The sequence below is a fragment of the Camelus dromedarius genome, chromosome 14 (genome assembly GCF_036321535.1).
Source record: "Camelus dromedarius isolate mCamDro1 chromosome 14, mCamDro1.pat, whole genome shotgun sequence".
Taxonomy (NCBI): domain Eukaryota; kingdom Metazoa; phylum Chordata; class Mammalia; order Artiodactyla; family Camelidae; genus Camelus; species Camelus dromedarius.
In genome coordinates this window covers 42,458,741-42,477,504 of record NC_087449.1, presented here as the reverse complement: position 1 = coordinate 42,477,504, position 18,764 = coordinate 42,458,741, and the positions used below count along the sequence as shown (strand labels likewise).

At 34.4% G+C, this 18,764-nt stretch overlaps 1 protein-coding gene across 1 annotated transcript in view; it reads left to right on the top strand.

The window, feature by feature from the left end:
• Positions 1–18,764, top strand: part of RLF (RLF zinc finger) — a 71,375-nt gene that overhangs the window by 17,514 nt on the left and 35,097 nt on the right. Inside the window, exons 2-4 of the mRNA XM_010996946.3 lie at positions 9,571–9,725; positions 10,684–10,765; positions 14,038–14,170. Coding sequence (XP_010995248.2) covers positions 9,571–9,725; positions 10,684–10,765; positions 14,038–14,170 — 370 coding nt within the window. The remainder of the gene's footprint in view (positions 1–9,570; positions 9,726–10,683; positions 10,766–14,037; positions 14,171–18,764) is intronic.

Here is an 18,764-nt window from a genome sequence, read left to right as displayed (position 1 = left end):
AAGAAATAGATAGCTTGTTTTCTTATTGTTGACTTTTGAGAGGGGTGTGTGTGTATTTCTGAACCCTAGCTCTTTACTGAATGTATTTTTTTTTTCTTTTTTAAATGTGGCTTAGACCGCAAAGGGTAGACAGATTGGGAATGGTGATTTGTATCACTTTTAAGTTATGCACATTTTGCCTCTGGTTCACTTGGGGTCTCTGGTGGGAACACCTTTGGCTGTGAAACATTCCATTGTGGTGATGTGGGCATGGGGAAAGCCTGAGGTGCTCTCCACCAGCTTAAAGAGTGCAGATCACAAAAAGATGAACTGAGGCAGAACAACATGCTGGCTGTCACACATTCTGAACAGAACTGTTGGTGAGCTCATGTGAGATCCATCAAGAACTTCAAGGAAAAACTGGGTGAGACATTAACAAGAAAGAAAAGTCCTACATTACTAAATGGGCAAAAAGGCAGCTGAGCCATGGCTTGTTGGCATGTGTTCACCTAGGCTGTGGTTTGCCTTTTTATTCTCTTAACAGTGTCTTTTGAAGAATACGAATTGTTGATTTTGGTAAGTTCAATTTATAAACTTGTTCTTTTATCAGTTATGTTTTTCATGTTATATCTGAGAAATCTACCTAACCCAAGAGCACAAAGTTTTTTCTGTGTTCTCTTCTAGAAATGTTAGTCTTTTAGGTTTTACATTTAGATCTATGATCCATTTGGAGTTAATTTTTGTGTATTGTGTGAGGGATGGGTGGAATTTTTTTTTCAAAAATATGAATATCTAAATGTTCTAGCATCATTTGTTGAAAGGAGTACTTCATCCTTGAATTAAGAAATTGCCTTTGTACCTTACTGAAAATCAATTAGCCATATGTATGTGGGTCTAGTTCTGGACTCTCTTCTGTTCCATTGGTCTATTTGCATACCCTGACGCCATTATTCACTCTTTTTAAGGCGGGGGGAGGAAGTAATTAGGTTTTTATTTATTTACTAATTTTTTTTAATGGAGGTACTGGGGATTGAACCCAGGACCTTGTGCATGCTGAGCACACACTCTACCACTGAGCTATACCCTCTTCTCACCATTATTCACTCTTGTGTTGCTTTTTCAAACAGAAAATATATTATGAACACTATATTACACATAGGGACCAGCAGAAGAATTGTGTTTGCCAGGGGCTGGAGGGAAGAGGGAATGAGGAGTCATTGTTTAATAGGTTCAGTTTCCGTTTTGCAAGATGAGATGGGTTCTGTGGATGGATATTGGTGATGGTAGCACAGCAGTATAAATAAACTTAATGCCACAGAACTGTACTCTTAAAAATGGTTAAGATGGTAAATTTTTTAATGTGTTTTTACTACAGTTTATTTTTAAGCTGTATTGCACAATGTCTGGTGCAAAATGAGTACTTAGTTCAGTTAAGTGATTAAAAAAAAAAAAGACCCAGAGAGATTAGTTGGCAAATGATGAGGGTAGAGGTTTGAATCCACAGCCAAAAGGCTTGTTATTTCACTGTCCTACACAACTGCCTCGGAATTCTAATCCATTTTCCCAGTGTAATAAATCTTGGATTTTAAAATCTCCAGATGTAAGAAGTATTGTAGATCAGTCACTTTAGTAATAGTGATATACTAAAATAGAAATGGGAGATACTGAATTTATCCTCCTCTCTTTCCCCAGTCTTACTATTGTATGCTCACCCACATCTGTTTCTTGAAAATTGCTAGTCTTAAATCTTGAGACATAAAGTTAACTTTTTTTGTATTTTTTTATATTGTGGTAATTTATGTATAATATAAAATTTGCCATATTAACCATTTTAAGTATACAGTCAGTGGCGTTAAGTATATCCCGTTGTTATGCAACCATCACCACCGTTCATCTTCAGAACGTTTTTGTCTTCCCAAACTGAATCTCTGAACCCATTAGACACTCTGGTATTGACCATTCTTTCTGTCTCTATGAATTTGACTATGACCATCATATAAGTGGAAACATACGTCTCTTTGTGATTTTCTTATTTCACATAGCATAGTGGCCTCAGGATTCATCCATTTTTGTAGCATGTGTCAAATTTCCTTTTTAAGGCTGAATAATATTCCATTGTGTTTATATACCACAGTCTGTTTATCCATTCATCTCTTGATGAATTCTTGGGTTGCTTACACCTGTTGTAAAAAATGCTACTATAAACATGGGTACAAATATCTCTTAAAGGCCCTGCTTTCGTTTGGGTATGTATCGAGTGGTGAAATGACTGGATCATATGATAATTGTATTTAATTTTTGGAGGAACCACCATACATTTTGCACAGTGGATGCACCATTTTACATTGCCACCAACAGTACACAGGGGTTCCAAATTCTCCATGTCCTTGCCAACAGTTGTTATTTTCTGTTTGTTTTTAATAATAATCATCCTGATGAGTGTGAAATGGTATCTCATTGTAATTTTGGTTTGTATTTTCTACTTACTGATGTTAAACAGCTTTTCCTGTGTTTGTTGACTATATATTTTCTTTGGAGAGATGGCTGTTCAAGTCCTTTGCCCATTATTAATTGGGTTATTTGTTTTTTTGTTGTTGAGTTTTAAGGCTTATTTGTATATCCTGGATATTAATCCATTAAAAGATAGACGATTGGCAAATATTTTCTCCTGTTCTGCAGTTTATCTTTTTACCGTACCATATGGATGGTGTCCTTTGGTGTACAAAGTTTTAAATTTTTATATAGTTCAGTTTATCTGTTTTTACTTTTGTTACCTGTGCTTTTCATATCATGTCTAAGAAATCACTTTAGAGTCCAATATGCAGCCTTCCCCATTTCTTCCAAGAGTTTTAGGGTTTTAGCTCTTAGGTCTGCTCTTTCTTTCGCTCTTTCTTTTTCTTTAAATTGAAGTATAGCTGATTTACAATACTGTGTTAGTTTCAGGTGTATAGCAAAGTGATTCAGTTTTTTATGTATTTCACTGTAGGTTATTACAAGCTATTGACTATGGCCTGAGCTATATAGTAAATCTTTGTTGCTACAATCTATTACATATATAGTAGTTTGTATCTATTAATTCCATACTCCTAATTTATTCCTCCTCTCCCTCCTGTTGTCCCTTTGGTAACCATAAGTTTGTTTTCTATGTCTGTGGATCTGTTTCTGCTTTGTATATACATTCATCTGTATTATTTTCTAGATTCCTCATATAAGTAATGTCATATATTTGTCTTTCTTTGTCTGACTGACTTTGCCTAGTATGATATTCTTTAGGTCTGTTCATGTTGTTGCAGATGGCAATAATTCATTCTTTTTTATGGCTAAGTAATATTCCTCTGTGTGTGTTTGTACATACATGTACACCACATCTTCTTAAGCCAGTTGTCTTTTGATGGGCAGTTGGGTTATTTTCATGTCTTGGGTATTGTAAATAGTGCTATGAACATTGCAGTGCATGTATCTTTTTGAATTTGAGGGGTTTTTTGTCTTTTCCAGGTATATGCCCAGGAGTGGGATTGCTGGATCATATGATAGCTCTACTTTTAGTTTTTTGAGGAACCTCTATACTATTTTCCACAATTTATATTCCTGCCAACAGTGTAGGAGGGTTCCCTTTTCTCCATACTCTCTCCAGCATTTATTATTTGTAAACTTTTTGATATGGCCATTCTCACTGGTGTGAGGTGATATCTCATTGTGGTTTTGATTTGCATTTCTCTAATAATTAGTGATGTTGAGTATCTTTTCATGTCTATTGGCCATCTTATGTCTTTTTTTTTTTTGAGAGATGTCTATTTAGACTTTTTGATTGGTTTGTTTTTTAATATTGAGTTGTATGAGCTGTTTGTATGTTTTGGATATAAATCCCTTTTTGGTTGCATCATTTGCACATATTTTCTCCCATTCCATAGGTTGTCTTTTCATCTTGTTAATGGTTTCCTCTGTTGCACAAAAGCGTTTAAGCTTAATAGGTCCTATTTGTTTATTTTTTCTCTTATTTTTTTTGCCTTGGGAGACTGATCTTAGATTTAATTCATTTTTTTGCATATGGATATCCAGTTTTCCCAACACCATTTTTGAAAAGATGATCCTCTCCTCCATTAAATGGTCTTGGCACCCTTGTGGAAAATCATTTGGTCATATATGCAAGGGTTTATTTTGAAACTGTTCTTTTTTGTTGTTCGGTATGTCTGTCTTTACAACCAGTACACACTGCTTTGATTACTGTAGCTTCGTAGTAAATTTTGAAGTCAGGAAGTGTGAAATCTACAACTTTGTCCTTATTCAAGCTTGTTTTGGCAATTCAGTGTCCCTTGAGATTCTGTATTGACCTTAGGATGGGTTTTTTCTGTTTTGGCTTAAAAAGGGTGTATTGGGGGAGGGTCTTTGGAATTTTGATAGGAATTGCATTGAATCTGCGGATTGCTTTGTGTAATATTGACCTCTTAACAGTATTAAATCTTTCAATCCATGAACATTTCCACGTCATGTCTTGCCATTTGTTTGTGTCTTTAATTTTTTTCATCAAGTTTTTGTAGTTTGCAGTGTGCAAGTCTTTTACTTCCTTGGTTAAGTTTATTCCTAACTGTATTTCCGATGTGGTTGTAAGTGGAATAGTTGACTTTCTTTCCATATTATTCATTGTTGGTGTATAAAAACACAGCTGATTTTTGTGTGTTGATTTTGTATCCTACAACTTGGCTGAATTTGGTTATTTGAATACTTTTGTGTGTGTGGAGTCTTTGGCATTTTCTGCATAGAAAATCATGTCATCTACAAACAGTGATACTTTTACCTTTCTTTCCAATTTGGATGCCTTTTATTTCTTTTTCTTGCCTAATTGCTCTCACTAGGACTTCCAGTACTATGTTGAATAGAAGTGGTGAATGTTGGCATTCTTGTTCCTGATCTTAAAGGAAAAGCTTCGGTCTTTCACCATTTAGTATAATGTTAGGATTTTCTATTTATGGTCTATATTATGTTGATGTAGTTTTTTTCTGTTCCTAGTTTGTTGAGTTTTTTTTTTTTTATCATGAAAAGTTGTTGAATTTTTCACATACCCTTTCTGAATCAGTTGAGATGATCATGTGAGGTTTTTCTTTTCGTTCTCTAAATGTGGTATACTACCCTGATGAATTTTCATATGTTGAACCATCCTTGAATTGAAGAAATAAATCCCACTTGGTCATGTTGTGTAATCCATTTTAATATGCCATTGAATTCCAGTGGAATTAAATCAGGATAGATGAATAGGTAGGTAAATAGAGTAATAATAAGTAAGTCATAGTTCTGGGTTTAAGAAACCAACTGTAACCAATATAGGAAGTGTGAGGTGGGGCCTAATAGCAACATATATAAAAGACTTTAAAGTTTTACTTTAGCTACTTTCCCAAGCAGCCAGCTGTTCTTTTCGCATTCCATTTCATCTCACACCCAGCTTAGTCTCTTTGAGGGGAACCTCTTGTGTTTCCTCACTGAGTGATGTTAAGTCTTGTCATCATTTGCCCTATTTTTGTTCTAGTAGTTTTTTCTGACTTTGTTCAAGTTGCTGTCTACTTAGAGTCCTGTTGCCCTCATTTTTGCATTTTCAAACTTGACCCGTACTTCAGAATTCCTCTGCTGGAAATCTGTCTGCCATAGTGCAATCACATTTTACTCAAATCTATTTAATTCTGGGAATTTCATATGTTGAAGAATTAAAATCAGTACAGTTTCTCACTTTATATGCAAGATTTGAAATAATGTAAATCCTCCTCTGTTAAGTCATATAATTTCCTATTACCATAGGACATGCAGCTTTGACAATAAGTACCAGATACCTTTTGTCATTTCTTTGTGAATTACCAGCATTCTAAAGTATGAGGTGTTAATCAGCACCATTGCTGGAAAACTTTCCACAGCAGTCACTTTAAATGGAGATTAGATGCTGTAAACTCTTAGGAAGAAGGCCAAATGATGACCATGATACTACTTGCTGCAAAAGATGAAAGGTAATGCTTAGGGGGGAAAAGCAGAATTTAAACACACACGTAAAATAGTTGTGCTTTTGTTTCTTCATTTTTTAAATGGGCTGATGATAAATCACTTAGCTCGTAGGGTTGCTGTGTCAAGTGTTTAGTAGCATGTAAAGCTCTTAGGAAAATGTCTAGCACATACTGTGTGCTCTGAAATAATAACTGTGATTATATATATTATACCACTGGGAGAATTAGTGCTGAACTATTTGAGTTTTAAATTGAAATGCATCCCTGCATGAAATATGACCATCCTGAAAAAAATGCTCCCTTCTCAGTAGTTTCAGAGAATAGTCTGGCTGCTGCTAGCCTCTTTGAAACTATGTAGTGAGGAATGCAGATAGAATTGGGGTGAGGGGAGGTATTCTTTCCTTCATTGTAAATGTAGTAAGACTTATTAAAGAAAATTTAGAGAGAAGTTCAAAAATATATTAAAAAATTCTTTGTAATCCTACTGTTGCCCCAGTGCTAGTAATCATATTAGCTGAGTTACTTCGTTTTTTTTCTGTGCATTAATTTATTATGTACGAATAAGTTCTGATTATAGCACATATACAAAACTGGAGGGTAGTTAGCCTAGAGAAGTAAACTATTGTAATATTCCAGGTGAGGGATGTTGGGGGCCTGATATATGTCATTCGCTGTAGAAGTAAAGCATAAGATCAGGAGACAAAGGTATTTCTGAGGTTGAATCCAACTTTGGTGTGGTGGTTTCAAAGATAGTTTTTTTTAGCTCTGGCTCCTGAAAAGAGGCAGATGGAACATAGAAGAAAGAGCATATTTGCTGGGAAAGATGTTTGTTTTCAACATCTTGAATTTTAGATTTGAATAGAACATCCAGATGGAAATGTCTAACAGGAAGTTGAAGTATGTAGAAAGGACTTGAGGGTTTGGGATACGTATGAGAGCACCCCAGTAAAAATATTTAAAATCATCAAAGATGCCTTATTGGGCTAATTTATTTCACCTCTCCATATACCTACTTCTTTAACGGCAGAAATAGTCTCCATCTCCAGTACCCAGCACAGTATTGCCGCATAGTAAGCTTTGTAGAATAAGTGAGTTTATGGAAACAAAAATAAAGAGGCCATTAATTTGGCCTCTGAAGAATGCCAGTGAAGTTGAGGGTTTGTCATTTATTGCCCCTTTGTTGTTCTGTTTTGCTGGTGTCTAAAATTTAAATTTCTAAAGAGAAATAAGAGACCTCCATTTTTCTTTATGGCTTCTGATGGATTACATGAGGTACTTAAAATGTTATTTGGATGGCTATAATTCATTCAGCTTACTCTTGCATTTTTAAAAAAGGTGGTAGTGAAGATGATTATTCCAGTAATTCTTCATATGTCCAGAGTATGTGCATAGTGGATATGTTAAGGAGACCTTACTATTTAATTCAGTTAACGCACAAGGGGAAAATGATTTAGGAATATAAAAAAATATATAAATCAGTATAGGGCAAACTGTAAACATAAAACCTATGGGATTTTGAATCTTTGAAATTATGTAACTTGTTGGGAGTCTTAATGGAATGTCTGTGTCAGAAGATACTAGATTGGTGGCAGCAGCTTCTGAGTGGGAAGGTGGACTGTGGAAAGAACAACCTCATCTGTTTGCACTCCCTTCTCTTTGCATACTTTAGTCTGCAGTTGGTTAATTTGCATGTGTGGTTTCAACTATCATGTTGTGTTGACTCATTCTGAAAGATCCACCAGGATAGGCCCCCATATCTTCCCCTGCCCCCCCGCACCTTAGGCTATCATTAAATATTTGTCAAATGAATAAAATGGTGAATTTACTCAGTAAAGTGGTAAATGTATTCAGTAAACATTTAGTGAAACTTGAGAATATCCTATGGGGGTGGAAGCAGGTGGAGGAGTGTTAGGCCTATAAAGATTGATAAGATAATATCTGACCTCAAGGAGCATAAAATCTGGTACTGAATATAAATTTTAAAGCTCTCTGGTTTTCAGATTAACCAGTGCAGACAATAGGTAGTTTGTTACCCAAAACGAATTTCTTTCTGACATAGATTTTAATAAATTTCTTAAGAGAGATTATGTGAAATATTATTTACATAATAAATAAGCACACAAGTCTACATTCCTTCTCTCTAGTCATTTAGCTAGAAAAGATTGTTATGGGGTCAGTTTTGTGATCCTCTGTTACTCAGTTTTTTTCTTATTTTATTAAAATTTGGGGTTTGGTTAAATCAGGACAAGCACTCTTCTGAAAATACAGCCCACTTCTGAAAAGAGCCCACTTCTCTAAAGTGACTGATAAAGCAGCAAGATATTTAATTGAATAGGTGTACTAAAATAGCTTAACTGGCTTAATCATTCAAATATGTAAAGATCAGATATTCCAATGTATTACGAGAGCTTTTACTGTATATGGTAAAAATAGTTTATCATAGATGTCCCTGTAATTTTTTTTCTGAGTAATCAAGACCGGTCAGTTCTTTATTATCAGAGCTGATAGAGGGGCTATTATTGTAGAAATTGCAGAAAATCAGTGGAATGCTGCAGTGCCACCACAGCTGTTTGTAGTTTGCTAGGCAGAAAAATCAGAAGACAGGAGGTTATAAGAATCCTTGAAGAGACTATTCTAGGGGCAATTAATTCAAATCATATGTAATTCACTGAAGAAAAAGTTGCCCTCTGAAGTAGCCCTAACTCTCTAGCCCAGTGAGAATGTATATTCTAGAGGGGAAAAAACCTTGCATAATTCAAGTCTTAACAAGATATATCAATTAAGCAAAGCAAAACCTATTCAGTTGTTAGAGGCAGATTTTCCACACTGTCCAGAGAGAACATGATCTTACTTTCCATTATAATTTGAATATATTCTTACTGTTAGACACAGGTAATTTATAAGGCTTTATTGTGGCTCCATTTTCTTTTGTTTTAGATTTTGAACTCACCGGATAACCTCTTAGATATCAAAGTATGGAGAATAGGGTACCCTAGGTAGTACTATGACTATCCCCCATTATAAACAAACTGGCATTTGGCATATATGTTGACTTTTTGAAATAAACTTCATTAAAAATAAAAATATAACCTCAATCTTTTATAAATTGGTAAGTGTAAATTAAGCCAATCAGTTCTCTGTGTCTAGAAAAAAAATGGATTTTATGGAGCTGTAGAGCTGAGGGCCATATTCAGGAATAAGTCTTTTCTTGTATAAGGCAGGGATCATAGTCTAATTCTTGTATAGCTAGTGTTTGGCATGTAGTATTGGTGCTCTATTTAATGTTGTATTAATGAAACTCATTGTTGAATTTCAGAGATGGTAACTCCAGACCTCTAGTGAGAATAATTATAGGCATTTTGTGGCTCTATTCTTAGATTTATTCTCATGTCAGAAGAGCAGTTCTGCCTTTTCTGTAACTCATCAGAAACAATTCATTAAGTGATGAAAATAGAATCCTCTAAACAAACCAGAGCCTAAAAAGACAAATAAAAGGTATATGTATCTGTTAGAAACAAAGGAAGGGGTAGTGCATTTGAGAACAAAGTCTGTTTGCTTCACTGTCTTTATTTTTTTTAATAATTAAAACTTTATCTTTATTTTTCAGACCTTATTGCAATATGCAAGCAACAAGAATGCATCAGAACATATTGTGTATCTTCTGGAGGTATATCGACTTGCCATCCAAAGCTTTGCCAGTGCTCGCCCGTATTTAACTACTGAGTGTGAAGATGTCCTCTTAGTGCTTGGCAGATTAGTACTGTAAGTTTAAGAACTTAAATCATTCTTAAAATTGAGTATTTTTGGTTGTAATGTTTGCCTGACTTCTCTTTACTATGGCATCACATTTTTCAAAGCACCATCATTCATTTGGAATGAAATTTCCTTTGCTCTGAGCCTTCATATTCACATTTTCAGAAGATAAGGTATAAGTGAAGTTCCAGCCAAGCAGTGTAATCGTTAGTTGCCCCTAGAGTCTTTTTTCCTACTCAACACTTAGAATTCAAGAATGATGCATTTTCTCTCTGTCCTTAGGTATAGGTCAGTTTAAGTGACAGAGCATCTGGAAACTGTAGGGATCTTTGAGGAACACTTTGGTGGGGAAACACTGTGAAATTCTGCAGTTCAATTATATAATTCGAACTAAGAATTTTACTAGCAGAAAATACAGGGTACAGTATAAGATTTTCACCCTCCCAAAAATCCATGATAATTTAGCTGCTGTTTTAATATTTGGCCGTCTAAAAGCAGACAAAATTATACTTTTATTATAATTTTATTTTCTAATTGGAAAAATACAACAGATACTAGTTTTTAGTTGGAGAATCAGCTTGATTCAATTTACAGATTGTTTGGTAGGATAAATTTTAGTCTGTGTGGTCCTTGTTTTTGCCTTCTAGAATCAGAATGATTCCTATATGGGTACCCTCCCTACAACCTAATAAACTAAATAAAAACTGTTGAGAATGTGATTTCTAAAAGGTTTATATTTTTAGCAGTGTACCAAAGCGACAGTATAATTACAAAGACTTAAAGTTTTCTTTTCTTTTTTAAAGTTGAAAAGTTAATGTAACAGTGTTGAAGAAAAATTTTAAAGAGTGAGAAGCAAATTTAAAATGGTCTAAATAAACAGAAAATGTATATTTAGTATTACTGTCATACTGTACTTGACTATGACTATAACCACCTTTACATACTGACTGACTTATTTATATTGTAGGAGTTGTTTTGAATTACTGCTTTCAGTGTCTGAAAATGAACTGCCGTGTGAAACCTGGGTACTCTTCCTTCAGTCTCTACAGGTGAGTTGGTTTGGGCTCAAAAAAGTATTCTATTTAGTTGTCCAAAATACCTAGTTAATTTTTTCCAGCAAACTAAAATTGGAAATGAGAACAAAAATAAGTTCTAATTTGTGAGAAAGAAGCCTTCCATATGAAGGGAATGTGTTAAAAATGTTTTTTTTCTTTCATTTGGTTTTGTTAGCCTTTACATAGTTAGAAATCAACAAAAAAGTTTTCATTCTTCAAAAACAATGTTTTAGAATAAAACTATTAAAAATATCAAATTGTATATGGTTATAAGGTATTTGGATCATTCATAGTACACTTATCTGGTAATTTCCCCCTAACCTTTCAGGGACTTATAATGCTAAATCTCTTAAACAACCAGAATAGTCATCAGAGATTCTATTCATCGATTTTATTTACAGGAGAGCTACGCTGGCTCTCCTGTTAGCTTGATTATCAGCGTTCTTAGATGAGCAGGTCAGAAAGTAGCAAGTTGGGGAGGAGAGAGTGAGGTAGGAGGACAAGCAAGTGCACTGCCAGCAACAGGAAGCAAATTTGCCTGGTACTGGTAGAGATAGAAAGACTATTTAAAGAAAATAGACATAATAAGTAAAATAGCTACCATTTATTTATTATCATTAATTATGTCCCAAACACTGATCTACATTAAGTTTTACGTTTTGTATCTTTCAATCAAATTGCAGACCTTATAACATAGAGATCATTTGAATCTCCATTTACAAATGGGGAGACAGGCATAGTGAGGTTAGTTTGCCCAAAGTTACACCTAGCCTCATACCTAGAGCTTGCTTTGTTTAACTGATTTCTTGAACACAGACTCCTTCGTAGCCTGGACCTGTTTCATGTAGGCATGGGTAAAGATTTGCATGTTAACAGACACACCTCATTATCTGGAAATTTCTTTCCTTTGGGATATGTAACCCAAAATGAAATGATGTAATGTTAATCTAAATCCATTTTCTCTTTGGGAGAATTCTTTGTCATGTTCTTGGCCTTTTTAAATCCCTATAATGTGGTCTTAATTCTTCACATATTCATACAACTGTTAAAAGTATCTTTCATACATACCACATTGATTTTGTCACTCTGTGTTTTCAGGCCTGCTAGTAGTATTGTCCTGGCATAAGACCGTCTAGTAGGTCAAATGTACTAATTCTTATTAGGGCTTTTACTATTATTTGTATTAGTATCCTTTGCAGAGAGAGTATTTCTCATATTTTTTCATTCTTTTCTTAGATTATATGCCTGAGTAAAATATGTACCTTTTTTCTCCCACCTGTGTAGCTTTTCCCAGTGTTTATCAGACATTTAGGATACATTTTTGAATGTGTCTGCAATAAAATAAATCCAGTAGAGGTACAGATAAATATGACATGGTTCCTGTTGAAATCTGAGAGATAAAACCCTGAAGTTTTCTTATTTTAGGTGATAAATGGACAAGGCAGCAGACGGTTTTGAGGATACTTTTGCTAAGAGAATAGTTTTACTAGAGCAGGGTATAGATGGGACATTTTCAACTGCTGTTTACAGCTGTGTAATATTTCCAGACCTTTTCTTTATGGATATAAAAATATACTCTGATATGGATTTTTTAATAAACAAAAATGAGATCCTGTTTTTTGCAGCTTTTAAAAAACTTAATTTTGTCATGGACATTTGTCTAGGATTGCATATGTAGATCTTCCTTGATGATTCCTGTTATTCTGTTACATGATTGCACCATAAATTATTTGGCCAAATCTCTTTGCTGTTTATTATAAATAGTGAACATCTTGTGGTAATATTTCTGTATTGTAGATTTCAAGATGTGGACTCAGGATAGTTTTACCTTAAAAGATAAAGAATTCTAAGTTTTAAAATTATTTTAAAAATTCCATTGTAGTTCTAAAAGAGTATTCAGTGCTACTTTTAAAAAGTAATTTTGGTATAATAAATATATATCTATTGGTAATAAAGAATTACGCACATCATTCTTACTCAGAATAAACTATATATTGAACAGATGAAAAATTTAGAAAACTTTTTGTTTTTACCACAAACTATGGTCTTTTATTTTAGTTCCTGTGTATTATGGTGAGAGTATTCTGCTAAGGTGTAATGGTATGGTCTGTTAGATATTACAAATAATGGTAACCAAATACAGCAAATTCTGAAATTTCACGTGGAATCTTCATTGCAATGTAAATGCCTGTTGTCCTAAATAAAGCAAAATGAAGCCTGAGGACAGTTCAGGCCATTAAAGGAAAATTGCGGTATTTAAACATTGCAGTTAGTTAACTGTTAATTGGAAATACCACTTCTGTGTCAATTATATATTTTAAACTCTTTCTCAGCAGAAAAACTCAGCATATTGGGAGGAAAAGGATTGAGAGAGAGGGTGTGTGTGTGTTAAAACCCTATCATTCTGACATGAAAGTTAAGGGGGGAAAATAAAGTTAGTTTTTATATTCCACTTAAGTGAATATAAGATTATATTCTTAGGTCTTCGAGGATTTTTAACCTGTATTTCCAAAGGAATACTGCTATCAATGAAAGCTTATGTTCTTTGAGAATTTTAGCAGCCTAAAATCAGGGAAAACAAGTTAAAATTTTAGACTATGAGAACAACCAATAATCCTCACTAGTAATGGAGGACAGTGAGACATATATACTTAACCATTTATGTCAAGTTAAATTTTTGCCCCCTTTCCTCCCCACCCTTTGTGTTTATAAAGTATTTTAAAGAACAAACTAGCAGTTACATTTTGTTTTCTGAGGAGATGGAATGATAGCTAATAACCTAGACTTTCCATGACATTTTATCTAGAGCCACTGTCATTTAAAAAGCCATTTGATAGAAGAACTTAAATAATTAAAAATATATATAACAATAGATGTCATTAAGTCATATTTCTATTAGAAGGAATAAGTTGCCTGTGTGAATACTGCAGAATCCTTTAAAAGAAAGCTGTACCAATCAGTGGCCTTAAAATAATTTAGTAATTTAAGGATGTAAGTTGAATTGTGATAATTTTACCTAAGGGGAATTTAGGAAAACATTTTACAGGTGCTTTTTAACTTAGTGAAAATCCCCTAGTTTCAGTTTAAAAAAGCAGCAACAATTTCACAAAGCTTTGAGGATAGTTTTTTCCTACTTATTTATTTTTAGAAAATCCAAGATATAGGTCTTTTCATGGACTTCCAGATATATTGAGAAGGCAAAACTACTTTTTATATTGCTTATGAGCCTGTTTTCTAGGTATGCTGTGTGTTGGTTTTTTTTTTAGGAGTCACATGATGCATTATTGGAATTTGGGAATAATAACCTGCAAATATTGGTTCATGTTACCAAGGAGGGGGTGTGGAAAAACCCTATTCTTCTTAAAATTCTGTCTCAACAGCCAGTAGAAACAGAGGAAGGTAAGCTAAAACTATACTAACTATTGAAGGAGGTTCTAAGAGAAACAAAATTTATTTATGGATTAAAATTTTGTGAATTTCACCTGTGTATCTATACCCAGTCATTCTGTTCTCCTTTGAATACTAAAAAACTATTGCTATTACTATTATGGTATTATTTATATATATATGTGGTATTTTATATATATATATAATGGTATTACTATTATACCATTAGCATTTAATGTTTTGCCTAAGGATTCTTGAATTTTTAATCAGTTTTTAAAACTTTTTTTTATTGAGTTCTAGTTTTAATCAGTGTTTTAAAAGTATCCATTTGTACTTATTTTAAAATGTTGCATTGAATAGCAATATACAGAGTTCCTGAGATAGAAATGAATAATCTGCTTCCAGTCTTTGATCTATAGTATAGGTTTGCTTATATTTTGTTTCCTGGTTACTATAGCTAAGGACTATGAAAAAAATTGCTTTTTATTTTAAATTTATGAAATTTTGGAACTTAAGTGTTTGTAAAGAAATGCAGAGAAAGATTTTTGTTTGCAAAGTTGTCAGTTTAAAACCAGATTTATGAATTTGAGTTAACATTTGTACTTTAGACACACAAAATATCTCATTTTACATGACCAACAATTAGGATTTCATTTGCTTGAAGTTAGTGAAAAATTTAAAAGGATCACATTCTGCTAAGTATGTTTCTGGAATAAAAATGAGTTTCAGAACGATTTTATTTACACTTTTGTTACATCTTTAGTTCAAGTCTCAGACAGCCCATTTGAATGCTGATGTCTTAAAATGTCCTAGTTAGCTTATTCCTTCAGGTTTAACAGCCTACTGTATACATGCTGTTTGGGTTTTTCTGTATAGTGAGAAGATTGGCAATAAGAATTCTCATTTTCTTTTGATCCCTTTTCTCTGATAATTCTACTGCTTATTAGTTATACTGACAAGAAAAGAAATGAATAAGGAAAAGAACTGTTAAAGAGAAAAGAGACTGGTATTTATTGTTTTCTATTGAGGTTCCCAATAAAAATGGCATCCTTTTGTAAACATAGGCAGATGGAGGTAAAATATCATCTTTATTAGTAGTAAAAGTTGTTAGAGGACAGAACCAAATAGTTGCAGAAGGATCCCAGAATTAGGCGGATCCTAGTCCAGATAAGGCTTGACAAGAGTAGAAAACATATGGTCCCTGTAGACAGGCCTGAGCCCAAGAGGAAAAAGGATGCAGTTACATTAAATGTCCCCAATTTATCTTCCCCAGTGCACTAATCAAATATATCACTTCACCTCAGGGGTTAACAGCACTTAATTTCTTTTCACGTAGAGAAAAATCAGGAAATAGGGAGAAGCACTGTTTACCTAATATCCCATGGTATCCTATATATTCAGTAAAGATTAAGCACTCACTATCTGTAAAACTCTGAATGGGGTGTAGGATACCAACACATGTAAGAAATTATTCTGAGAACTACAGTGTAAGTGGTAGGCCTGCTTCCTTTCTCAGTTGGCCCTTAACAATTTCTGGTCAAAGATTAGAAAACCTCCTTTATAGTTCCACTGGCCCTGCAGCCCAGATGTTAGTATATTTGATGCTAGAAAGCAGAGACTATCATTTCATTGCTTGCCTTTTTTCAGTAACGTAGTAATCAGAAGCATAAAAGTACAGATTTTTTAACCTCCAGGTAACTCTTAGTTTTTTGAAGTAAAAAAAAGTCTATTAGGTGGACTTTATAATTTTTCCTGCTGTGAATTCTTGAATTTTGTATCCCCCCCCCACCAAATAAAAAATAAAAAGCAGTTTATTACTGAAGTATGTAATAAGTACCGGTTGTTGACACTTCTGCCTGTCATGATCAGCAAGGAAATGAGTGAGCCCTCCCACCCAGGTATCAAAGGGCTTTCTACCCCAGTACCCCCTATCAGCCCACCACAGAAGGCAGGGATGGTGAGACTAAACCCAGCCAAGTTCCCACTGATGGTTCCTGGCCTGAGCCCCAGTACTCACAAAACTGCCCCAGCGGCAATGGCAGTGGCCCACAGCCCCAGAGACCTCAGGCCCATAAACCCTGTAGACCCTCCTTCCACTGTAATAGAGTGATTCCAATTCAAAGGATACTCAGAGCTACCATCTGGTATCTGCCAGTTTTTCCATCTGACCTGTACCTTACCCAGCACCTTCCTGCTCCCTTTCCCATAATTCATGACACTAAAACACTGACTTTTCTGCACTTTCCTTGAGACTCTGGAGGGCCAAAGCAACAACCTTTTGCTTTTTTCCCCCTCTCTCCCCTACCAAGGGTTGAAGGAAGGAATCATCCTAATTGTTCAGAGGCACTAACTTCCTTCCCTAAATCAAGCTAAGAAGGAACCAGCCAGCTATTACCTCTTTCTGGTTGGTTTTCTTTCCCACCCCAATTTATTTTTTGGTTCCCTTCTACTACCTACCTCTGTAGCCATTTTATGAATTGTCTGTCATATGCTATCTGAGCCTTTAGTAAAAACAAAAAGTCTTTTCTGTTAAAAAGGAAAAAAGCAAACTTTTAAAGCTGGACCTTAAATGTTACCTACCATTTTTTACACAATGAAATACACAAGAGGCAAACTGTCATGATGTTTGCAACTTACTTTTAAATGGCTCAGAAAAAGAAAAGCTAGACAAATATGGTGGACCAGTTCAATTGTTGAATCTAGATGGAGAGGATATATGATTAAAATTTTTTTGTGTATTAAAATGTTTTAAAAAGTAAATAAAGGATCACAATTGGTAGACTTCTCGGTGTACACTTTATTGTATCATTTTAAATATTGAAGTGTATGGATGATTTCCTTTTTAAAAGTATAGTTAAGACTGATTTTAACTTAAAATGCTTTTTAAAATGCAAGACTGATCTATGTGTTAAAAATTGATACAGTAGTTTAACTGTGGTTGTAATATGTTGAATAAAATAGTTTTATCATAAAAATAATAGCTATGATTTATAGACTGCCTGTTATATGCTGAGCACTGTATTAGTACTTTCCATCTCATTTAATCCATTAAACAGGTGAGAGATAACACATGCCTAAGGCCACGTAGTTAAAATTGTGGATGCAGAATTTGAGCCCAGATGATGAGATATTTAAAAGTTTTTGATTGATTAAAAGCAACCTTTTGGTTGCTAAATATGTGTTTTTATTAAACATCTGTAATATATAAGGCATTGCGATTAGTGCTGTAGGGAATACGAAAATTAAGACATGATATTGGCTCACAAATTGCTGACAGTGTAATAAGGGAAATAGCAGACAAATAATAGTGACTAGTATTGAGTGTTTACTCTGCCTGGCCCTGTGCTCAGTGTCTTACCTGCACTACTAGTATTGCATTTATGATTCTTTCATCTCTGTGAGGTAGCTGTTACTAAACTTTTCACAGATGAAGAAACTTGAAAGCTCAGAAAGGTCAGTTAATTTGTCCCAGGGTCTCACAGCTAGCATATGTGAGTCATAATTCAACCTCAGATTTGGTGATTCCAGAATCTAAGATCTTAACCTTTGTACACTCAAATCCTTTATTACTGTACTTAAAGAGAAACTAAGTGTGTAAAAGAAGTACTTCTTTTAGAAGAATTTAGAAGGGGATGGGTTGTGTAGATTACATGCCTTTTTTTCAAGTGCGGGATTTGTGGAAATGCATACAACCTGGTAGAGCAGATAAACAGCAGAATCTGATGTTAGGCTGACTAGGATGTAGGGTGACAGATGTGGGAGGAAATAATATAGAGGAATTAAATTGGAGAGAATTTTAAAAAGAATTGCTGGGGCACAGTAACTAAGTTGATTTCCTTGGAAAAAAGGAGTTGGCAAGGAAGGATAATGCCAGAATTTCATTTCTTTCTGATTAAGAGAATACCATTACTGAATTAGAAGTGGAGACTGAGGAGGAGCTATTTGAGTGGGAAATATAATTGTGAGTTCATTTGGTGGAATTTAGTGCTTTTGGGACTAAAATGGAAAAGCCTAAGTGCAAGTGATCGGTTTTCTTTTTGACCTTGACTGTGTGTTAAGAGTATCTATGGAATTTAAAACCAGCACGTGCACATGCACACACACACACACACCAAAGTCCAAGCTCCACCTGATAAATCAAAATCTGCAGAGTTGGAGCTCTGGAATGCTGACCTTTTTGAAGTGCCACAGGAAGCAGGCACCTTTCACCTGTAAGTGCTGGGAGTATAAATTGATACAGTCTCTGGAGATGAGTTTGGTAGCAGTTTCATGTCTAGGAATTTTTTCTGTAGGTGTGAAATGTGTACATGTGTGAAATGGCCTCTGTACAAGGCCATAAATTGTAGTGTTATTGATTATTGCTAGAGATTGGAAACAACTTGCAAGTGTATTGGGAGGGAATTGGTTAAGTTAATTATAGTACATCCATACAGTGGAATAAAAATCAGTTGTTAAAAGTATTGAAGTAGCTCTGAATGTATAGTGATGTGATAGAATGACCTATATGATATATTAAGTGGGAAAAGAAATATGTCTTCTGTACTCAGAATGTTCTGGAAGGATAAACAAGAAATTGGAAATGGTTGTTGTTTCTTAGGGAGAGAGC